The sequence below is a fragment of the Leishmania mexicana genome, chromosome 31 (assembly GCF_000234665.1).
Source record: "Leishmania mexicana MHOM/GT/2001/U1103 complete genome, chromosome 31".
Classification (NCBI taxonomy): domain Eukaryota; phylum Euglenozoa; class Kinetoplastea; order Trypanosomatida; family Trypanosomatidae; genus Leishmania; species Leishmania mexicana.
This window is the reverse complement of record NC_018335.1, coordinates 395,863-418,947: the sequence shown is the minus strand read 5'-3', so window position 1 is coordinate 418,947 and position 23,085 is coordinate 395,863. Positions and strand designations below refer to the sequence as shown.

Genomic DNA, 23,085 nt, shown 5'->3' with positions numbered 1-23,085 from the left:
AATGGCGCATGCACGGCAGCAAGACCGTTTCGCAGGGGTGCCGTTTCACGTGTGCACTTGACAGAGCGAGCGAGAGCTGGAGCGGGGGGGGGGGGCGACCTGCTTGAGTGACAAGCGCCGCTTCGTCTGTCCGTAAAGGATATCCTCGCTAGTCGTGGGGAGGCCCACAGACACACGGACACGTACTGTGGGAAGGCCCACAGCTTGCAAAATGGATCACCCCTGGGGTATGGAAGAAGTGGAAGGAGGGGGAGAGCGAAGGCGTTCTCGTCTGGCTTGCGTGATAGACGGGGACGTCGATGACACGAGCGCAAATATTCGAAAACATAAAAAGAGTAGAGAGACCTTGAGTCCATGCGCGGCGAAGAGGCACACTGAACTCGACTTGGAAAGGAATGCCAAGTCGGTGCGCGTGCGCGTCGGTGGGCAGATGCGTTCGAAGAACGGGTGCGCGCATTGGTTATAATCCGTGGGGAAAAAAAACAAAAAAAATAACACAGGGTTTGGCAGCGTGGCGTTGTTACAGGACGGTCAAGCGCAGAAGGAATGGAGCACGTGTGCGAGAACAAGAGAGAGAGACGGACCACGGGAAAAGACAGCATTGAGAAGTAACGTGTGGCAGCAACCGCTGCTCATGAAGAGGTGATTCTCAGGCGACGCACTACAGGACCCGGTTCAGCGGATTCGGAAACAAGTCACCTATGTAAATATATATGTGTGTGTGCGTGTGTACGTTCGAGGCAAGGAGGGCCAATGCTTTGTTTCAAAACAAAGTGTACAGAGTGAGTTAGCCGCGTTGGGGTGGGGGGAGGGGACTGTGTGCGCAATCCTTCCTTTCGTAAGCGCCGCTTCGCTTGGCGTGCCGTGTTTTCTTCGTTGTTTGCTTTCTATTTTGTTTCTTGGCAGGCAGGATAACATCGCGGGGAGGATGTTGTAAGGCGCGCATCATCCACCACAATTGCGCGCGCGCACACGCATGAATAAAACTACCAAGCATCCACGAACAGAGAGAAAGAGAGGAATGCTAGTGAAGCTCGCGGAAAAGGTCTAGAACAGGCTGCTACAGCGTCCTAGAGGCCCCGATCACACAACGACAACCGATGCTATGAAGAGGGAGACAACCCCAGCGCACAAGCACAACAGCTCCGCTACACACCTACCTTCAGTCTTGAGAACGAGTCAGGAAGAGCAGACAAACCCCGCTTTTGCATCGGGGAGAGCAACAGTGCATACAAGCGACTAGAAGAGAGACAAAACAGAGCTCAAGCATGAAGACGGCCGAAACAATCACGTGTTCGGCTTGTGCTCCGTCTTCCTTACTCAATCGCCGCCTTCACCTGTGCCGCCTTCAGCGCCTGCTCACGGCGTATCTTACGCATAATCTGGTAATGATAGTTCTTGTTGAAGCCCTTTGCCTTCGCCTCCTCGTACTCTTTGCGGGCACGCGCCTCGCCGTCCACACCCCACGCCGGCGCCTTCCGGCACGCGGCATCGTCGCCGCGCAGCCAAGTCTTCTTGGGCCAGTTGAAGATGAAGGGGCCGTAAACGTACCGCCACCAGGGACTCACCTCGCCGTCCTGCTTTGCTAAGTTTCGACGCAGGATGTAAATAGTACGGTCGTAGGACTCCGAGCTCCAGTCCAACCATGAAAAGAACGCCTTGCCGGCCTCGCTGGTCGGGCGGTCGAGGAAGCGCTTGTAGTACACCTCCGTGTCGCGGTTCCATTGGTACTGTGGACAGAAGCTATCATCGTACTTGAGATCTTCGAAGCGGACGAGGCCACCACGGCTGTAGTACGAGTACACTTCCATCAGGGTCGGTGGGATGAGGTACAGCAAGTACATCACCGTGAACGGAATCCAGGCAACGTCTAAGCCGGCCATTTTCGTGGTTGTTGCTGTTGTTTTGTGCTCTTCGAGTCGTGACCGGCGTTACAGACAAGTACGAGATGAAGCGCGTGAGGTGATGAACGGCGCGAGGGAAAGACCAGCACACATACGATAGTAACGGCTGAGCGGGACAACTAGAGACACAAGAGCAGCGGTCCGTGGTTGGGCTTGCGTTTCTACATGCGAATGTGATGAGTAGAGATGCGACCTAAGTCGAGGAGAGGAGGATGTCGAGTGTCAGCCTGCGCGCGTGTGTTGGCGGCTCCCTTGGTGCCTGCACCCTGTTATTTCTGGTTCGTGGCGGGTGCAACCGTCTGAGAAGAGCGAGCGGCCAGCGACTCGGAGAGCACCCAAAGACAAAGGAAAAAAAGAGCTAGAGAGCACCAAACAAGGCGAGTGTACTCGATGTCCTAAGCGCTCCGTTATTCGTGGAGCCACGTGTGACACGGTACGGCAATAGGGAGTTGTCGATGTGCGCGAGTGAGAAAAAGAGACCGACCGACCGACAGGCATAGAGAGAGGGAGAAGGAGAGAGCAGCAGATAGGGACAGGGTCGACGGAAGCGGGTACAAGAGTAGCAATGAACGCCACAGATGAAAGCATCCGTACAGGCAGCATGTGAGGCAGCTCGCGAGCTTGGTATCCATATGGTGAGGGCGCGCACTCTATCGCGCCGCATGGCAAGCGGTGGAGGTCATCACGCAACGAATCGAGCGCAACACCTTGTGTCAAAGCAAGGATGCGTGGAGATCTGAAGGCGACGCACAAGAGCACACGGCGGCGCACGCACTCTCTCGCACTCTCGTTCTGCTGTGCTTCGCATCTCGCCATGAGTGGATCCGTCCACCACTTCCGACTATTCGTGTTGTCTGCGACGGGGGTTCTGTTCTCTTGCAGGGTGTACGTCGTCCTGCCACATCTCACCGCATCCGCGGACCGCTTGTGCCTGCACAGCCCGTGTCCCTCACCCGCGTCGGCACGCACCCTTCCGTGGCATGCGGTAGGAAAGGTAGACGACAGACAGGTCCGAAGAGGCCGAAAGATGAGGGAGAGCAGGGGTTGGGCTGAAGGCACTGGACAAAAACCAGACACGCAGAGCCGGAGACACGGAGACACACACACACATACACACAGTAAGAAAGACCTCTCTCATCATCTACGCAGACGACACTCTCCCAGACAAAAAAGACACGCGCACACCGACTTCTCATTTATTTACGAAAACGTATGCGGCCCAGGTGGCCGTGGCAGCCCTCTCTCCTCCAAGGACGCGGCACGACAGAAAAATCCTTTACATGCGGCCCTTGTTCGTCCTGGTGTCACATGCGGTATCTCACCGTCTCAAACACCGGCGCTCACGATCTCGACGATGGCGCTGCCACGGATCACCGTGGTGCCGAGAGCCATCCTGGCCTCGCCGCTGACAGCTGCGTTGCGGGTCTCATCCATGGCGTCGTGTAGCACAATGCTCATGTGCTCGTCAACACCCCGCAGCACGCCGGAGATGGAACGGCCACCTTGTATCTTCACCACAATCCGTTTCTCCATGAAGTGGTTGAGGTTGGGAAGCGTCTTGTGCGCCGGCATTGCTGCTAAAACGCTGTGAGAGGGGGTGCAGATTCTAAGCGCTACGTGTACTTTGATCCTTGTGTATGTGTTGTCGAAACGGCGAAAAATTCAACCATGAAGTGTCGAGGAGGGGACAGGCTGCACAAGTTCAGCAGCGACGTCTGACAAACCGCTGTTATACAGCTGACCACCACATGAGAAGTGTGTGCGAGTACGGTGGGTAGCAGGTTGTTTTTTTTGTTTTGACGGTGGCTCATCGTCAGGAGAGAGTGTGGGGGCGCATGCCCGAACGAGGCGATGGAGGGACAGTGGCAAGTGAGCACTACTAGGCAGAGGGACGGGTGGTAACCCTACCGGAAAACAGCGCTGATAAAGTAGCACCGGCTTTTCGCAAACGTGTTTTGCAGGGCAAAGGAACAAGGCACTCTACAACGGTCAGCCGAAGACGAAACTCGCCCTCCACTGTGCTTCCCACAACCTTGGAGCTTACACAACGCCTTTACTCAGCACGAGCGCACACGTTTGCCGTCTCACGCGCGTCGACCGCTCACCAGACTGCACAGGCTCTACTGCCTCCACAGTGCAGGCCTACGGATACAGGCGCGGTGGGCTTTCGCTGCGACCGGGCAATGTAGCAGCTGCCTAACCTTTTACCCAACGACACGACGCATGTGATGACCCCGTTCTCGCCTTCTCTTTTTTTTTTCGGCGTGTCTATATCGTGTACCCACATCACAACAACGAAATCATTGAGGGAGGGTTTGCGACAAGCGTAAAGATGAAGAGGAGTGGGTGGTTGGGGGAAGGGGGGATGGAGGCGCACCGATGATCCAGACACTGACACACGCACAAACCGATACGCCGGCGCGCAACACACTATCCGTGTTGTGTGTGTGTGTGTGTGTGCTCGCGCAGCCGAGAGAGTGAGCGAGTTTACGTGTGAACATGTATCACTGTGTGTCACTGCCACCTATGTACATCTCAAAGAACCACAGGAGGGAAACGACGAACAACGGCAACATCGACGGGAGGCGAGCGAAAAAGAGGGCGGACGGGGCGCGATACGACGATGTGGCCTCTCCCGTGGATGCATCCCAAGACGCTGCACATCGGCCTTTCCTCACCACCTCCTTTGCCGAACACCCTCTCCACCATTGTCATCAACTCCACTTGACATTCCCCCGCCGTTGTGTATAGTACATGAACAAGCAACGCACAGAGCCATGTCCTCTTGTCAAGAGACAAGAGACAGAGAGACGGAGACTCCCACCGAGTGTGCAGAGGCCTACACGCGACGAGTGAGGACGGAGAGAAAAAAAGGACGCTGCACTGCGTGCCGAATGGCCCAGCCAAGACAGTGTGACAAAGCGGCGCCTCCTAACCCGCCAACACAAGACTTGCACAAGCAGCGCAGCCGGGGGCGGGGGGGGGGGTTCCACACGAACCAGCATACAAAAACCGTGCCGCAGCTCCTGCGCAGCAGCGAGAACCCTGCGCGACAGCGGAGGAGCGGGAGCTGGCTCCAAATGGAAAAAGGAACGGAAAGAGAGCCGTCATTTCACTCTCAGTAGGGCAGTCTCCGGTGTTTCTCTCAGCACCAACCGGCACCCCCGCACCAGGGGCTGAACCCGCTACGGCGTCTGCTTATTATTAGCCTGGGGTGCGCAGCAGCAACCACGAGACAAGCTGGTGGAGCAATACCAGCAGACTAGTCGTAGAGATCTATGCCATCCTCCAGGTCCTCCAGTGCCTTGAGTCGCAGCGCATCAGCTTCTTCGCGGGTGTGTATGTCCTGGGCCTTCTCGGCGTTCACCCTTTCAACGTACTTCGCGGCAACGTCGTCCAGCGCGGCTTCCTCGGTCGTCGGCCTTCTGGTGATGCCGGAGATGAGCGTGCTGCGATGCTGACGCTGACGCTCCACCGCACGTCTCTCCTTCATGGCGCGATCAAGATTCTTGTCCCGCAAGCTTTCGTTCTCCAAGAGAGTGCCGATGATGTTCTTCTCATCTGGGGCCAGCGTGCACAGCGACGGGGACAGCTCTATCAGCGACACATTGCCGTCGATGCCGCCAGTGGCGACGTAGTTGCCGCTCTGCGAGGGCTTGATGGTGTGCAGGGCATAGTCAGACACCTGGAAAGACACGGAGGGCGTGGTCTGGCGCAGCATCAAATCCCACACATCCACGTACCCGTCCATGCGAGTCGTGAAGAAGACGCCGGGCCGCACCGTGTGCCACACACCGCAGGTCAAGTATGCCTTGTGGTAGAAGGTGCTAAACATGGACGTGAACTTGAAGTCCTCGAACCACAAGCGCGCCGTCCAATCGCCGACCGTGAGGAAGTACTTGGAGAAGACGGGGTTGCGCTGCACGCTGTAGACCGGCCCGTGGTGGCCGTTGAAGGTGTTCGGCAGCAGCTTCTCGTGCTGGGTCTTGCCCTTGCGATTGCAGGACAAGATCGTACCCTGCTCGGTGCCGATCATGTACTTGGCTGGTCCACCCACCTGCGGGTCGTAGTCGAGGCACAGGCCGCCGAGGACACCTCGGGCGCCGCCGTCGTTGCTGCGCGGCTGCAGCACTAGGTTGTCCTCGGCAATGGAATGGATTGTCATCGGCTTCTCCGGCAGACGGCAATCCCACACAAAGACGTTTCCATCCGTGGAGACGGACAGTAACTCGCCAGACTTGCTCTGCAGCCACTTCAGGGACCATACCGGATCCTTGTGGCTCTCCTCGATGAGGGAGCGGGCGGCCGGGCGGTTCGGTTGGCGGGTGTCCCAGTACTGCACGACACCGTTCCAGCTCCCACCCGCGATCAGGTGAGGATCCTTTGAGTAGTACTCGATGCTGCACAGTGGTGACGGCGTGACGAGCGTCTCAACAGGCTCGTTGTGGTTCATTATGTCCCAAATGTGCGAGTTCGTGCTCATCGTCGGCGTCTGGCTCTGGAACTTGAGTCGAGAATAGGCCACGGCAATCCGGCGGCCCTCGTTCTGCCACGAGAGAGCTGCCGCCGTGCGTTTCTCTTCGGATGGATCCTTCAGCACCGCCCAGACCTTCAGCGATGCAGGCCCCATCGTCTCCTCTTCAGCCGGAGGAGCTTCAGGGAAGTAGTGGCCGTATATGTCCATCGCCGTGTTCTGCTTCACGCAGCACTCGACGCACTGCTCGGCGAGTCGCGCGCACGTCTGCAGGTAGACCTCCTCCCGCTCCACTTTCTTGCAGTACTTCATCTTCTCCTCGAACTCGGTCGGGTCGACGGCGTGCGGCCAGCCACCTTCACCGTGATACTGTGCGTGATTTTTGATGCGCACGGACTCGGTATTCGTGCTCGCCTCGGACAGCTGTGGCACATTCTGCACCTGGCTATCCTTGGGGTTCTGCGACGTGAAGGTGTCCTTGATCACCTCATTCGGTGCGATGTCGGCAATAATTTCGCTGTCGTTGGCCTGAAACTCCGGCATGCGGCCAAACTCGCGGGCCGGCCGCGAGTAGCTGTACGTGATCTCCGTCATCGGAGTTCGGTAGCGGTGTGTGCCTGGGGAAGGGGAAAATAAGTCTCTGCCGTTCCCGAACGACAAGGGGGTGATGGCGAGGCGACGCTGTGTCGCTATCTTTGCACGACGGCACCCACAACAAGCACAGCGCGTGGCTCACACAAAGCAAAAAGAACGAAGAGGACACAATGACGTAAGCCAAACGTCTCAAACGTGTCTCCCGTGAAAGGGGCGGGTCTTCTCTTCCTTTTTTTTTGGGGGGGGGGCTTTTCTATGGCACGCAGTGTTCTGAACGGGCAACACGTGAGGGAGGCGTCCGGTGCTGCAGAGACTCTTGGCCTGGCGTGACAGTCAACCGCACTGAGATAAAAGACACTCTTTGCCAGCGACCGACGAGGGAGAGGAAGGACGGGAGGAGGGGGAGGAGGGAGGGCGGTAACATCGCACATAGAAGAAGATGTGGGGGCACGCATCGGTATAAAGTTCGTGCAAGGCGTCGGTAGATGTCACGGTGTGGAAAGGAGGAAGACGGGCAAGGAGGCAGAGATGAAAGGAGGGCAAAGGTTGAGCACTGAGGAAGATGAGCAGCAAGAGCGCTGCATCGCTGCGAAGTTCTTGCGCAGAGGAGGGTGCGGAACATGCATACGGATACGGCGGTGCTTGATGGGGCGCTTGTGAGCGTGGACAGATGTGGTATTGCACATCGGTGCGAGTCTCAACACGTCATTTCTGAATCGAAATTCAGAGACGTGCGGCCACAGAGCTGCTCTCTCGCCCACACACACACTCGACTGTCGTGACCGCTCCCGACGGCGGCACTGTCAGCATAACTCCCGCATGCTGCCACGGCACCGAAGGTCATTCCACTGTTTTCTGTATTTTTCTTCGCTCCTTGGAATTTCGTTCTTCGGTGCTCACACACACAGAAGCAGCAGGAGCCTTTTTTCTCGGGGGCGGGGGAAGACGGAGGCCGTCGGCTAGCCGCACGAGTGCTTGACGCTGATTCAAAGAGAACAGAGTCGACCGCAACCCATCACCGTCACCAAACGTCGAAGAGGGTGGAGAAGCGCCACACGAATAACCAGAGGATGCAACGCTCACGGAAGCCGTAGGGGAGATGGGGATGCAAACGAAAAAGAAGGAGGCAACGCAAAGCAACGGAGGACAAACAGGGATCGAATCCAGGCAACAACAACAATCGAACGCCACCACGGTGGCTTCCAGACAGGGAAGTCAATAAAGGAGGGGAGGTGCCTTTTATGGGCTCCCTCACGCATCACACACAAACCGACACACACACGCACACCCACAAGGTGGAGCCTCCTAAAGGCCTGACGGCTCCAAGAGGCGACCGACTCAAGGGCACGCCAGATGTCACCTTCGCACCTTCTCCCCGCTGCTGATGGAAGCACTACAGCACAAGAAACGTGCTCTGTGCCCGTACAGACGTGCAATGGAACGAAGAGCAAACGACAAACCCAGAACGGCGCCAACGGCTGTGTACCAGGCGACAAAAGGGGAGAGCGAGAGCAGCATCAAAGGCTGAATGGCAAACACGAAGGAGTGTCACTCCTTCGCCCATTCCTTCTTCTTGATCCTGAGGCCCGGCACCGTCCCAGCCGCCGCCAAGTCCTCGCTAGCAGTGCCGCCGCCGCCGCCGGTCTCGTCCTCTGGGTGATACTGGTAAATGAAGGTGACCACAGACTTGTCCTGGATGTCCAACAGCATAAAGGAGGGCACAACATTCACCTCGTACTCTGTGTCCGCGCCACTAAGAGAGCCTGGGTTGATAAAGAGGTGGGAATCAAACTCGAAGTACTTCGACTGGTGTGTAGAGCCCGACACGAGCACGTCCACGTCCAGCTCCCGCTGCACGGCGGCGAGAGAGTCTTTGTCCCCCACAGGTACTTGGTGGCCATGAATCAGCCCGAGCTTGAGGCCTTCAACCGTCAGCACGACGCTCTCGGGCATGTGATCTGTCCATCGTCGGTCGACGCTGCTCGTCACACAGTGCACCTCGGGGGCAATCGTGCGCAAGTAGTCGTACATTTCCTTGCTCCCGACGCCACCCGTGATCAACAGCTTGTGAATGCGGCCAGGCGAGAACATCTTGCAAAACACCTCCGGGACGCCACTGGCCCGCTGCGGCACCCACGTGTCACCTATGACGAGCACGAGAACCATTGCTGATGCTGCTCTCCGGGCACGCGCGTCGTTAGTGTCGTTGGCCGATACCTAGCGAGAGACAGTATAAGAGCCGCGCTGACTGTCGGTGCGTCGATTTATCTTCCGTTATCTAGTGGTCGGTATGCGTACAAGGGTGTGCTCGAGTGATGATTACGCCGACACACATCCCGCTCACTCCTTTCGCTGTTCTTCTTGTTTCCTCACGTGATGGAGAGTGGTGGTGGCGGTGCAGTACACCTGTGTGGTGGGCGGTGTGTGTTCTGGCGCTCATTTATTTTTGCGCATCCGACCAGGCCATTCAGTACGTAAAATTCATAAGAGAAGCAAACCGTGCGAAGAGAGGGCCGACGAGGACGACAACCACGAAAAGTATGCCATGGGGGGGTGCGGAAGGGGAGGGGGAGGTGTACAGCATGCACAGGAAAATACGTGCGCGGAGCCATGCCAGCGCCACGCTCACCTGGAAGTTTCGGAAAAGCATCTCCGTGTGATGGCAGACACTCGGTTATGTCGTGAGAAAAAAAAGGACCTGAATTCAAAGAGCACCTGGACTGCCAGGAGACACATCAACACCCCAGAGAAGGCACACCCCGGCTCTACGTGACTCGACTCGGCATGGCGAACAGATGGCGGAAACAAAGAAGCCCCTCCGCCAAGCGGCAAGATTATTTGCAGAGGAGAGGGAGTGCTGAGGGAAGTAGCGCAGCAGCTTCCCGGCATATGTGAGATATGAAGACAACAACATGCAAACACAGCCAAGACAGGTTCGTTTGCTAGCTGATACACCAGCACGCGCAAGGCACGGTGCACCAGGTTCAGCGCGTCCCACAAAACCACGTCCAGGACGTACCTCCGTCTCATAAACACCGCAAAACAAACCATGATAAAGCATGGCAAGTATATGCTGAGAGAGGCTGAGGGAAGAAAAATGAGGTCCCTTGGCGTGACGCAAGTAACGGCAACGCAAAGTTTCTTACCACTGTCCATCACTCCACCATAAAGCGTGAGTCGCAGGCCACGCGACCCACCGGTCCGTCACAGGTGCCATCGCGTATGTGCCGACGCAACCGTAGACACGCGCTACGGCAACGCGCCGACTCAGCGCGACCTGAGCAAGGCCTCTGCGCCAACCTCCCTACTCACCAGCCACCTCCGCACCGCAGGCTGCCTCACACCAGTAGACCGTGTGAGGACCGCGGGGCGGGATACGCTCGAGTCAGGTTGGCACTTCGCCCACCATATGGGTGGCACAAGCGTGCTCGCACCGTCCCGGGCCGCCCCGACGCAGCGCCCCCCAGGACCTGGTCGCCGACACCCGTTAGCAGTAAATCGCCCTGGCTTCACCCTCTCCTAATCAGAGGTGGGTTCGGCACAGGCAAGTGGTAGCCGGCGGAGAGAAGTAGGGGGAACGGGGGGGGGCTGCCTGGCTTTTCCAGAAAGAGTGGGGCTACTGAGCTGTGAGATGCGACGCACGGAGGTGTTGACCTCCCCCTCCCTCTGTCATGAGGGAAAGAAAACCAAGTCGCGAAAAAGATATAAAAAAGGGACCACACAGCAGAGGGCTGAGAGCCAATCCAGTAAGATAAACACTAGCCCGACCTTCACGAGGTGCGCAAACACAGGAACCCCTGCACCGGCACGGATACACGCACAGATGCACGAAGAAGGGTGAACATGTAGGATGCAGGAAGGTAAGAAAAAAAACGATTGAACCGTAGGATTTTCTAGGCCATATCACGGGCGCGTCTGGCCGCTTGGGCGGAATCCACGAACAGGAAGACCATGCAAATGAACATAAGGATGACAAAAATGCCGCCAAGCATAAGCGGCGCGCGTGGGCCACGTCGCAGCAGCCCGCTTCCACGGGCGTGCGCTGCGCTCATGGCATGGTGCACCTGAGGACCTCGAGGTGGCACTGTGTTCAACCTCAACTCCTTCCACCACCGCACTGCCTCTCGTGCGCTGTCTTTCCAGGTGGCGACCTTCTCGTATGGGACGCTCTGCTCCAGTGTGGGGGCGTTGAGAGGCAGTTCCACATGCACCGGGGCTACTTTTGTAATAGACATGCCCGTGCTCATCCCGTTCGGTGCGACGAGGGATGCTTTGCCGGCAGCTGCAGCGTTCACGGCCTGCCGCAGTTGCATGACCTGCTCACGCAGTTTCTCTGCGCTAACGGCACTTAGCCGCTTCTCGTCTTCCAGTTGCCTTGTGCGGTGCTGCTCACAAGACAGCTGCTTCGCAAGCTCCTCCATCTTCTTTTGATAGTACTGCAGCTCCGTCTCGCAGGCACGTGCGCGAGACTCCGCCTGCTGGACCGCTTCTTGTAGGCTTCGGTTGTCACGGTAAAGGTTATCGAGTGCCTCATCGCGTGCACTGCAGTCTCGGCTCAGGCGCTCCAGTTTCTCTGCCAGTGCGCGGTCACCGGGGACAAACCCGAGTGCTGCGTCCCCTTGCAATGGTGCCCCGGTGAGATCGTGCGCACCTGCGTTTTCTAACGACACGAGGAAGTGCCTATCTTTGGCTATGTGCGACAGTGGACTGGTTTCGCTGACGTCCTCTTTGGCTGGGTGCTGGGTGGCGTTTTCGGAGATCGGACTCGCGGTTTGAGAGAGCCGGTGCGGATCCCCTGAGACACTCTCGACGACGGTGCGCTCTCCGCGTTTCCACTGGTCGAGCTCCTCGCGAAGACGTCCCAGTTCTGCAGACTCCGCACCGGAGGTCTGCGCCGTTGCCTCTGCGCAGCGCTCCTGCTCCTGCTTTACACAGTCACTCAACAAGGCCTCTCGCTCAGCGTGTTTTGCAGCGTCCTGCTCAAGACTCTCAATAACCGACTCGTAGTAGGCCCGCTCGTTGCCCCACTGGGCTACCAGCTTCTGCACTGCCGCACGTACCTGAGCATCAAGGTGCGAGGCGGTCAAGCCGTTCGCATGCAGCACTCGCTGCACCTCTTCGTATTGCTTCTCACTTTGCAGCTGACTCTGCGCCTCGCCGTTCCGCATCACCATTTCCTTCAGTCGCTGAATCTGCTCACGCAGAGAGGCAACGTAGGTGGCATCAAGCAAGGAGGTGGCCGTGGGGTGGGGCAAAACCTTCCCTGAGCTGCTGCCAAACCCCGTGCTAGGCCTAGCGGGCGCCGTAGAAGCGGCGCCGAAGAGCCGGTGCTCGACTAAATTCTGAATCGAAAGTTCGAGACTCTTGTTTGTGTACTCCCACAGCTGCCGCGCAGCGGCGAAGCGAAGGCGCACACGCATGAGTTCCTTTTCAATGGAGGTGCTCTCCTCCCTCAGCTCTTCGTAGGACTGCACCTGGCGGGCGAGTTTCTGGGTCAGGGTGGAAATATGCTGCCGCAGCACCTCTGGATTCGATTGCTGGTCTAGGTTGCCGTGCTGCGGCGCCGCAAACGCTCCTGATGACTCCTCCTCGCCGAGCTCCACAACATTCCGAAATGTTTTCAGCAGCGAGTTCATGCGAGGCGAAAGAGGGGGTACAACGAAGCCGAAAGAGATGCCACTCACGCCAGTGTATATTTGCGATGGGAGGCGGAAGAAAGGCGGGACTGCCGCAGCTGCACACTTGTCCGGCGTTGCTCGTGTGCTGCAACTCTGAGGTGCATCTCGGCACGCCAACAGCAGAAACAACCGCGGTGACGGGCAGACGGAGGGATGGGGCGGAGAAGGATTGAGATACGGCGAGCGGCATCGCTTACCAAGCACACAGGAGATCCAAAAGTGAAATGACGAGTGGTCACATGCACGTGAGAAGCACAAGGACGATCGACAGCCCTCTAGATTCCGTCGGATGAGTTGCGTGGGCCATGAACGCAGAAAAGGAGGGGGAAAGAATGGCCGCATCAGGCGTTCTCACGTGTGCAACGGGGTGGGGGGGGGCATACTGGTGTACTTCACAGCACGCCTGCTTGACCTTTAGCTCCGATTCGCACGTCTGTTGTGGTTCTTGTTTGTTGTGCCTCCTTTTGGTCTTTTCCTCCCTTTCCCGGTCATCTGGCGGCAGTGGTAACGTGTGTCCTGACGCGTGCTACGGGAACGCGCCAGGGCGGGCGGAATCGCCTCTTCCCCAAACGATACGAAGCACAGCAAAGGACGATACACGGTTCAGTGACGGATACGTGGGGTGAGGTATGGGTCGAAGAAAGCGTGTCGGAGCGCCACAGGTCGTTGCGGAGTACCATTGTCGCAGCCTCGACATTGTGTGCCCACACCACTCACCCCTCACTCTTTTCCACCGCTGCAGCTGTCACCTGGCACCCACGACCTGTGGACGTCCTCCAATAGAGCACGAACAGACTTCTCGCAAAAGCCGCAGACTTCCTCCTCAGTCCCAGGGTCTATCTTGATCTCGCACCGTTTCATGTCCACATCCTCCACCACAAAGCCGCCTGCGGTGTGCAGACAAGCACCGCGCTCGACAATGCGCGCCACTGTCTCATCCGGGATTTCACCGTAAAATGTGAGGGTTGTGTTGGGCATCGATACCTGCCTCCCTGTCCCAAAATCGTACAGGACGGTCGTCATGATTGTGCCCAGATTGTCGCTCGAGTACGAGTGAATGAAGGCAGCAGCTTGCTGTTTAGACTCGGGCTTTTCGCGAATCTCGCCGTGGTAGTTGACAACCTGGTCAAAGGTTACAGCGACGCTGCCCGGCCGCTGAGCAATACGGTCCTGCAGCGCCGCGTCACGAGCCACCTTGGCTCGAAGCTCGTCCATTTTCGCTTGCGCAATCGCACGCGTCAGGGTGAAAGGATCCGAATCGCGGATTTGTTTCTCGTCTATGTCAGGTGATAGGTACACCAGGTCGTAGGTGGCTCCAAAGTGGCGCTGCGCAATCTCGTGGCGGTGCGGCGCGCTTGTTCCAACAATCATGATGGGTTTCTGCATTTTTCCACATCGAATCCTTTACTATTCTTGGATGTATACACGCTTGCGCTGTCGCCAGCGCCTTTCCTTGCTTGTGTAGTTTCTCGCGATGGCAATGATTGCTGTCGTACAGGCCCGGCGACGAAGCGACAGAAAGGTAGAGGTAGAAGCGGCACAGGATTGAGAGAGGGAAAGAATAATGTCGAAGGGAAGACGCGCATCCACGCAAAGGCCCGCTGACCCGAGACAGGAGAACGGCAGTCGCAGCCGGCACAACGAGTGCCGCTGTTGTATCGGGATCGCCACCCCCTCCCTCTCCTATCTGTCGTTGACTCGGGGAGAAGTCCAGTGTCGCCTCCCGCATACACACACATAGCGGGAATAACGATCGCCGTGACAGTCCGAGGACACTCTCATCCTTTGGTATTCAAGTGTGTGGGCATGCATATGCGCTTATCGCCTCCGCCGTCGCGCTTCATCACGAACAAGTCGAAAGGAAACACATGAGAGGAGGCGGAGAAGGCAGGAGTCAGGTCTAAACTCTGAGCGGGCGTACCACAAGGGGAAAAAAGGTAACGGCAGCGAAGCAGCCTCTCGGCAAGTGAAAACTACAAAGTGCATGCCTCGCATGCACTGCCTTCCTGCTCCACGATCCGCCTGCCTCCCCCTCTCCACCGGCACTACCACACACACGCACACATTCCAAAGTCTCAGGAGCAAGATTACACCAAGAGACAGAGCCTCCCTCGCTCCATGCGGCTGCGCAAACAGCGTCTCACACCCGTACCGAGAACCACCCAGTTCGCCCTCGCTACGTGTGACGCAGCTCCGGAAACATGGTTTGATCCTTGGTGGGCGGCGCCTGCTTCAGGTAAGCGGTGTACGTCGACCACACCTTCCTGCTCTGCAGCTGGAACGTGTCCTTATGCCGACGCGTCGTGCTGAGCAGGATCTGTTCCTTGAGCAACTCGCTCTGCTGGCGCTTGTGGAACGTCTTGCTGTCGACCTCCAAGCGCTGCACGAACTGTTTCAGCTTCTCGCGCGGCACGTGATTGAACTTGATGACAAACGGGTGTTTCAAGAGCTGCTGCACAGACCATCGCAAGGAGACATCGACACAAACGCTCCGGAGAATAAAGTCGTAAAACGACTCTGACCAATTGAGCGGCTTGTTCATCTTGGATAGCTTCAACTTGGTGCCGTAGTTCCAGAAATCAGACTTGAACTGATCACAGGGGTGAATGCCAGCCGCCAATTCCATTAGCATGATGCCCAAGGACCACACGTCCGCCTTGGCCGTGAACACCACCGCCTCGCCGGTGCCGCCGTCGTCGATGTCGGCGATGCGGTGTAAAATGTTCGCTGCGAAGCGTTCTGGTGCTTTGTACAGTATGGTGCCGAGGTCGATGCCTCGCCGCTCGACGTGCTGCCGGTCCTCCATCACAGAGCCGCAGCCGAAGTCGGCAAGCTTGAACTTCTGCTGATCATAGCAGAGCATCACGTTGGCAGGCTTTAGATCACAGTGAATGATGGAGTAGTCGGTGTGCAGCTCGTTCAGACCCATCAACACGTCCCGAGCCAGCATTGAGAGCAGCACTTCCGGCATTGGTGTCTCACGCTTCACGTTCTTCTCCCATGCGGCCGGCTCCTTGTACGTGTTGCGCCCCAGAGCATGCCGCGAAGACCCGTAAAGGAGCTGGTCCGTGCAACACTCCTTCATTGCCTGCTTCGCTGACGAGCCGCCGGACATGTAGTTTCGAAACGTCGACTGAGTGACCCGCATCAACTCCTCGCTAGGGATGCGAGAGACCATCTGTTGAATGTTTTCTACTGTAAAGGACATCAGCTCGATCAGGATGCTCAGCTGCTTCTTCTCCGCGTCCAGTGAGGCCACGGCGTTGAACATTTGCATAAGGTACGCCGGCGGTGGACGCGATCGTTGCAGAGTGATCATGGTCAACTCCTTCACGAGCCCTTTCTTGTACCCCTGCCGCTCCACGTCGTTTGTCGCGTTCAGCGCCTCATCAATATTCATGCACTTGAGAGCGTACAGCTTGCCGTCCAAGCGGACGCGGAACACCGTTCCCTGAGTGCCTTTTCCAATCATCGCCTCAACCACCACCTCATCCATGTCAAGCGAGCAGTTGCTGTGGCCGATCTCCTCCACCGAAATCTGCTTTGTCCGCCGCGCTGCTGCGCCGCGGCTGGGGTGCCCGCTGTGGCGGTGGCCGGCACCCGAGGTCGTTGACAGGAGGGACGACGAGCTGTCTTGATGACGCAGGCTGGGGAAGCTGACGGAGTGCGTGAGACGGCTAGAGGCGTTGAGGCCAGTGGTGGACGAAAACGCCGATGTCGGGGTGGCCACCGTCGCAGGGAAAACTGTTGTCGTAGGCGAGGATGACGTCGCACCCGATTCGGCGCTCTCACACAGCAGCGTGCTGTCTGCAGGAGGAAAGCCGTAGCTGCTGGTGCTGCCTAGAGACTTGGCCTTGAAGGAGCGAAACAGAGGTGAGCCAGATGGCACCTTGGCGTCTTCAAACAGCGACGCCCACGGATTCGCGATGGGGACCGGCTTCGTGGGCGGCGGCGGCACAGGTAGCGCGGTGGGGGCGACGGTGTTCTGAAGCGCTGGCACGCTCATTGGGAGAGTGTTCGCTGTGGACTGCATTGAAGATCTTTCTGCTGGCAGAACAGGGGAGCCAGAGGGGATGGCAGATACCACCGGAGATGTCTCCTCGCAGCCGCAGTGGTCAGCCGACATTTGAATGTTCAAGATGGCCTCCTGAACCGTGTCCACGGAACGGGCAAGTTTCTTCTGTCGCAACCGTTCCACCAGCAGACGTGCGTCTTCTGTCCCGGTGAACGTGCTCTTTCCCTCCACAAACATCGAGATGCCGTCAATCAGCACGAAGATGTTAGTGTCGTTGACGTGAATAAACTTGGCCTCGTTTTGCGGGGACGCCATCGTCCTCTGCTCCACCGACGTGCTGCCACCGGTGCCCGCCATCTCCATTGCCGTCAATTCGACCGTGGAGTTGTTGCTCGACAGACCCGCCGAGTTCGTCGTGCGAAAGCTCGGGCCTGTCGTGATCATCGGTGAAACGATATTGTCATCCACGTCGATGAAGAACTTGTTGAGCTCCTGCTCATTCTTTTGCTGCACCTGCAGCTCAGGGGCTGCATGATCCATGAGCCCGGCCAGGTCGAAGCACGGCCCCGACGTACGGAGCGGGCGCTTCGCACGCATGTTTCTTGCGCCCTCGATAAATTATCTGCGCAGAAACAACGGCCGTACGGCAGCACCTCAGCTTCCAGAATGAGCTCAGTGGCAGACTTCGATAGCGACCACAATCGCGAAGAAATTCGAATGAGCACACGCCGTGCGATGCTGGTGATACGGGCTGATGGGAGGAGGCGCCCACCTCAACTGCGCACCGCGTCCGAGTATGAGTACGCAGCCTCACTCCCTGGACCGTAGAGTTCAGCGGTGCTGCAAGCGAAAACAGTGGCGCAAGACGTCTTTTGTTTCCGTTTTCCTGCTGTTTAGCTGCCTTTCCTGGACACTCACCCGATTACTGCTCGCTCTTCCTTTTCCAGCGCTCCCTCCCTGCAACACATTCGCACACAACTCAGCGGAGGAAAAAAAAAACGAAGAAGAAACGAATGCATACACCACCGAAACAAAATGTGAGCACAAACACACACACACGCCAAAATCAAAAAGCGCCTACGCGCGCCGACTGCAAACGCCCTCACGTCTTGTATATGCTGTACGTGTATGCGGGTATTCGGGAAAGACACATAAAAGCGGCCGCAGCAATTGCGCAGCGGCCTCTGGCTCGACGACGCGTTCCACTTCGACACGCTTTGACGTCTTTGGGCCACCTGCGTCCAGCACCACCACCACCCCGTCCGCGACAACGACGCAGAAACCAGCAAGCGGAGAGACAAAAGGAAAGAAAGAGCGGACAGCAGCAGTCAGTCACTAAGAGGAGACGACCACCGACACTGCCGCTGTATGAGCTTATATATATATATATGTGTGTGTGTCTGTGTTCACTCCTGCACGTACCCGCCTGGCGACATTAACAGCCTGAAACCCTTGAGGCAGGTGTCTGGATGTCGCCGCACTGGGTGCGGGAGTGGGATTTGGTAGAGGCTCCTTTGCGTTTTCTACTTTACACAAGACGGCGACCTTGCGGCACCATCAGTGAGAGCGAGAGAACAACAAGCAGCTAGTCGCGGGGAAAGACTACAGGAAATAGCAGCGAAGTGGAAGCGTACGAGCGCGATGAAGGGGAGAGAGGAGTGGAGACGGTTGGCGCAGCTCTGAGAAGGACGCGCATTACACGTTTATGCATTGGTGTGCCTCGCAAACCGACTGAGGTCCTACGAAGTAAGCATCCGCCACCTCACCCCCGGGAGAAGCAATGCCCTTGCACTCGTGAGTGTCTTCGCACGTAGGGTACACGGCAGTCAAAGAAATGAAGTCCGTGCCGCATGTTATGAGTTCATACCACTGGCGAATAAGGACAAAACAGAAAGATGCACGCCGCACGATACACATCACCCCCAAACATCAGAGTCGTAGTCACTATAGAGAAAGATCACGAGGCGAGTAGGAGGGAGAAAGGCTCTACTTGCGGTTTGCGAGGAGCATGCTCACGAGCCACCCTGTCGCACGTCCTTCCTAACTGCGCTGTATGTTTTTTTTTTCTTTTTTTCCGTTGCTGTTTTTTGTTTTTGCCACAGCGGCAGCTCGGACGGTCACACCCGGTGCGCCTCAGGACAGTCGGAGAGGTGAAAAGGAGGTGAACGCAGAATTGCCCAATCCTGTTGGAAAAAGCGAAACATGTCACACACGCGGGAGGAGACGGAGCAGCACAACAGGCGAAGCCCGTGGGTCGCCCTCCGTACGCGCCTGCAACGTGAGGACGACGATGGAAAAGGGCTGCGGTGACGTCCCCCTCTCCCCACCACGTTTTCTCGTATCTCCCGCAGTGCCCTCAGATCGGTGACACCGCACGCACAGCAGCACAAGCAAAAAAAAGGATCGGGAGAGACACACAGAGAGACGACTGCCCCCTCCCCCTTCCCCTTCCTCACACGACGCGCCCTAGTCATCATCTTCCTCGACGATGCACTCCTTGGTGAAGGTGGAGCGGGCATCGAGCGCGGGCGGATTGCGTGCGCCGGCATAGAGCACATGCGGTGGTGGAAGCTCGGCTCCGGTGCACACATCAGCGCCACCGTAGCATATGGACGGTAAGCTGTATGCCCGCACCTTTAGTTCCTCGGCGACACGAAGGGCTTCCAGGTACCACTCTGCCCAGATCACGCCAGCCACCTTGCCCTCTTCCATCTGCACAAAGTTCGCCTGCTCCTCCGCTTCACTCGCTGACATTTGTTTGTGAAGTTGCTGGTCCTGCTGCTCGCGGAGTCGCGCCGCTGCGGCAGCGGCAGCCGCCCGACGCATCATCATTGGAGGGCGTTGTCCACTTGTCGAGATGAACGCTGCGTCTGGGTTGCGTACCTTCACTTTCATCGGCGGCGACGTCGATCTCACACTCACTTCACTAAAGGTCCACTGTGTGGACGAAACGGTGCTGCTGTGTTGCCCGTCTGCGGAGTTTTTGTCCAGCAGGTCGCTCATGACGCTCCGGCGTGCATTCTCCTCCACCTCCTCCACGGAGTCCTCGAAGGAGTTGGATCCGCTCGTTCTGTCGCGGTCGTCGTCGAACGCGGCAGCGTGCCGGTGCTTTCGGCGCTCCTGATGCACCATTTTGCGATTACGGTAATGAATGTTGACCGCACTAATGGGGTGATTCGCGGGGTCCCAGGACTCAATGAAGAGCAATATCGACTGCCGCAGAGTGCGGCACACGCTTGTGTAGAGTTCACACTCGCTGAAGATGGCCGAGAGGGCCCAGTGCTGGTAGCGCCGCATGCACCCGATGAGCACGTTCGTTTGTAGCTCGCCGAGAGGGCAGGCAAACAGCACCGGATGCCATCGCCGGTCCACTGCAAAGTCCAACGCACGGGTGACGTCGTGGGGGCTAAAGTCGTCCCCACTATTCACCCCATCCACGCGCCAGGTGCGCATGTCCACAATGTTAATAATGCGAATAGGGCCACGCGTGAGGCAGTTGCTGGCGGCCTTCCCAGTTACCTCCGATCCGAGCAACCGCTTCACCGGGCCCGGCAGCTGCTCAATAGAGAGAAGCACAATATGCGTAATCCCAATGTGGCGCAGGTAAAGCACATTCGCCTCGGTTGGGTAGGCGCCGCGGTAGACGCCATCCTCCACCATGGCGAAATTCGATGGCGGCACAAGTAGCGGGCCGTTCGCTTTGGTTGAGGACGTCATGATCAGAAAAGGGTTTCTTACCAGGGGGCTGGAGAGATGTGCAGATAACCGACGTATGACCAACCGCACATGTTGCTGTCTTTTGGTGTGTTTACATAACGGTCTCCTGCCCCTCGTTAATGCGGCATCAGAGAAAAAAGAGGAAACAGAAGAGGAAAATAGGTGACCTGAGGGGTTCCGCCAACGTGTTGCACGTCGCCAGGTAGGCGCGAAGCTGACGTGTGTAGTCCGCTTTTGCGGAATTGCTGATTCATTGTTTGTTTTTTTTCGGAGTGTGCGGGGTGCCTTGGACGACAGCGCAGGGTACACACCTTTTCGTATCCATCACAACCGATTCAGCCTCATGTCGTTAGTCAGACCCCATTTCTTGTGGTATCCGGGGTTTCGACGCTTCGGGGCGCCTGCAGAGCTGCCTCCACCGCCTGTGGACCAGCCGTCCGTTGGATGTTTTCCATGCAGACCTTCACCAGAATTTTGGAGACGGATCGCTTGGCCACACATAGGATGGCAAGGGCGATGTTGCTGTCACCACCCGCATTACCTCTGGGTCAACGGCCAAGCTCATTGGGTGCGCTCTTCGCTGATGCACGGAGCCGTTCCTGGTTCACAGGCCCAAGAGCAGCCGCAGATGCACGGGAAGAGGCACCTGGAAAAGATGACCTTGCCAGGTCCGTCACACCCCCATCCCTCACACACACAGCCGCCGAGCACGAAGTTCCCATGGCTGTGCATCCAGACCCACAGCCGCGTTGTAACGCTACTCATCGGGCCAGCTGCTGACTTGTCGCAGCCAGAGAATGAAGATGCCACCGTCTGAGACATCCTTTCCTCTCCTCCACGACGGTGAACGCCCAACCAAGGAGAGGGTTCGGAGGTGCGCTCGGCACCCTAATGGCTGCTGCCAGTGAGGGGAGGAGGGGCCTCGCCATCGGCTTCTGTCACTGGTGGCGGGGGTACGCCCCATGCGCGCTGCATTGGTTGCGCCCCCTCGCTTTTCATCTCGCCACACAGATCCGCAAAGTGCATCGATTTCACCTGTGCCGTAGGCAAGGGAGTTCCCCCTCCGCTCTTCCTTGGCTACTGGTTAGGCGTCAATGGGCTCGAGCCTCGGGTAAGGCTTGTAGGACGTGCAGGATCGCCCTTCCTCCTCTTTAGGCTGCGAAAGCCGCGCACCTGCACGGGAGCAAGATGGCGCGTATTCGAGGCGTGGGGAGCACCTGCGTCTTCTCATTCGGATGCTGCCCCCTGCTCGCGGTCATCCCTCGGGGATGCAAGCGCCATTGGAGCGCCCCTGTGCCATGTAGACGCCGCATGTGGGTGGGTCAGCGTCGTAAGGCGGTGGCCACTGTGCCTGGGGCGGGAAGGTGATGACTAGGGCTGCCGTGGGGCGTGTGCACGCATGTTCGCATCAAAAATCCACCGTGAGTGATCCGGCATGTGTGTGAGGGAAGCCTCAGCATGACGTACACAATGTGGTGACAATTCGGAATTTTGGAGATGTCATCGATAAGCTCTCGCGTACGCCTTCGGTGATTGTGGGGGGAGAGGGAGAGGGGGGGGGGAGCTGATCGCACTGACTAGCTGCGGGAGAGGAGAAGAGAGGCGAGATGTATCAGCAGTCACTCTTCTCGGGTACAACTTTATCGCACCAGTACCGTCTCTACGAGCGCCAACGAAGTCGTCCTAGTCGTATGGGTCCGTGGTAGTGTTAGGAAGGGGGTTGCTGGGATGGAACTGCGTCGCGCCATCTCTCGGTTGATGCTCAGGTACAAGGAACACGAAACACATCCCTCTACCATTTACCCATTGCGTCTGTGGGAGAACACCATTGCCGTGAAAGTAAAGGGAAGGGCAGGCGATGGGTAGCGGGGGGGGGGCACAAACGAAAACAAAAAGGAGCAGGAACAGAAAGTGCTGAGAGTGGCGTGCACAACCGCAGCGATCTCCCACCCCAGCAGTCAAGGAGAGAGAGATTCGGGTCGCAATTTTTTTTAGCGCATGAGGAGAGCGTGCATGCCCAACTTCACATCGACGGAGCACGACAGTATCTCCTTGAGCTGACTACAACAGCATGTTCCTCCCTGCATCCCCAAACGCAGGCGGATACAACGGCATTCAAAGGTGCCAACGCAGGCACGCGGCCCCATTGCTACTACGGCACACACCGTCCCCCGTTCGAAAGACGCTCATTACGTACGTTGCTGTTTCCTTTAGGGAGCTTCTCCTCCTTTGCGTGTGTGGGTGTGTGTGTGCTTCTTTCTGGTTCTTCATATTTACGCTACGTGTGGCTTCGTGCGCGGGGCGCGGCCCCCATTTCATTCCCCCAGTCCCCTCTCCTGTCTGCGGGTGTTTGTGCGTATGTATCGGCCTCATATACATAGATATATATATGGTAGACCGATGCATGCACACACACACACATACAGGTACATGCGGGGGTTAGTGCGCACAGACACCTCCCAAATCGAAATAAAGTGACGACGCGTTGCACCGACATTTTCTTTTCGCATTTACAAGAAAGAAACAACACAGGAGAGAGGCGAGGCGTACCATCGCGTTTACCCCCAACGCCGCAGCACACCCTCTTTATGGGGTGTACCGGTTACAACAGTGTCTCCCCCTTCCTCTACATATATATATTCTACCTTTTCACCAACACACGCCATCTGACGAGAGAAACGGGGAGAAGGGGTCCACCGTCAC

General features: G+C 57.5%; 8 protein-coding genes across 8 annotated transcripts; all 8 read right to left on the bottom strand.

Annotated features, from left to right (window-relative positions):
* Positions 1-1,316: 1,316 nt before the first annotated feature.
* LMXM_31_1080 (conserved hypothetical protein) lies at positions 1,317-1,883 on the bottom strand (the record flags this gene model as incomplete). Its single annotated transcript, XM_003877903.1, has 1 exon — positions 1,317-1,883. One exon carries the CDS (start codon positions 1,881-1,883, stop codon positions 1,317-1,319), a length of 567 nt encoding a protein of 188 aa, XP_003877952.1.
* Positions 1,884-3,230: 1,347 nt separating this feature from the next.
* LMXM_31_1070 (putative small nuclear ribonucleoprotein) lies at positions 3,231-3,476 on the bottom strand (the record flags this gene model as incomplete). Its single annotated transcript, XM_003877902.1, has 1 exon — positions 3,231-3,476. The coding sequence occupies one exon, from the start codon at positions 3,474-3,476 to the stop codon at positions 3,231-3,233; it is 246 nt and encodes an 81-aa protein (XP_003877951.1).
* A 1,690-nt stretch (positions 3,477-5,166) lies between these two features.
* On the bottom strand, positions 5,167-6,972 carry LMXM_31_1060 (putative dynein; the record flags this gene model as incomplete). Its single annotated transcript, XM_003877901.1, has 1 exon — positions 5,167-6,972. The coding sequence occupies one exon, from the start codon at positions 6,970-6,972 to the stop codon at positions 5,167-5,169; it is 1,806 nt and encodes a 601-aa protein (XP_003877950.1).
* A 1,548-nt stretch (positions 6,973-8,520) lies between these two features.
* Positions 8,521-9,138, bottom strand: LMXM_31_1050 (vacuolar sorting-like protein; the record flags this gene model as incomplete). Its single annotated transcript, XM_003877900.1, has 1 exon — positions 8,521-9,138. The coding sequence occupies one exon, from the start codon at positions 9,136-9,138 to the stop codon at positions 8,521-8,523; it is 618 nt and encodes a 205-aa protein (XP_003877949.1).
* Positions 9,139-10,865: 1,727 nt separating this feature from the next.
* On the bottom strand, positions 10,866-12,992 carry LMXM_31_1040 (conserved hypothetical protein; the record flags this gene model as incomplete). Its single annotated transcript, XM_003877899.1, has 1 exon — positions 10,866-12,992. One exon carries the CDS (start codon positions 12,990-12,992, stop codon positions 10,866-10,868), a length of 2,127 nt encoding a protein of 708 aa, XP_003877948.1.
* A 378-nt stretch (positions 12,993-13,370) lies between these two features.
* LMXM_31_1030 (conserved hypothetical protein) lies at positions 13,371-14,036 on the bottom strand (the record flags this gene model as incomplete). The annotated part of the gene is made up of 1 exon (XM_003877898.1): positions 13,371-14,036. The coding sequence occupies one exon, from the start codon at positions 14,034-14,036 to the stop codon at positions 13,371-13,373; it is 666 nt and encodes a 221-aa protein (XP_003877947.1).
* Positions 14,037-14,826: 790 nt separating this feature from the next.
* Positions 14,827-17,262, bottom strand: LMXM_31_1020 (putative protein kinase; the record flags this gene model as incomplete). The annotated part of the gene is made up of 1 exon (XM_003877897.1): positions 14,827-17,262. The coding sequence occupies one exon, from the start codon at positions 17,260-17,262 to the stop codon at positions 14,827-14,829; it is 2,436 nt and encodes an 811-aa protein (XP_003877946.1).
* Positions 17,263-19,131: 1,869 nt separating this feature from the next.
* On the bottom strand, positions 19,132-20,382 carry LMXM_31_1010 (conserved hypothetical protein; the record flags this gene model as incomplete). Its single annotated transcript, XM_003877896.1, has 1 exon — positions 19,132-20,382. The coding sequence occupies one exon, from the start codon at positions 20,380-20,382 to the stop codon at positions 19,132-19,134; it is 1,251 nt and encodes a 416-aa protein (XP_003877945.1).
* Positions 20,383-23,085: the final 2,703 nt, after the last annotated feature.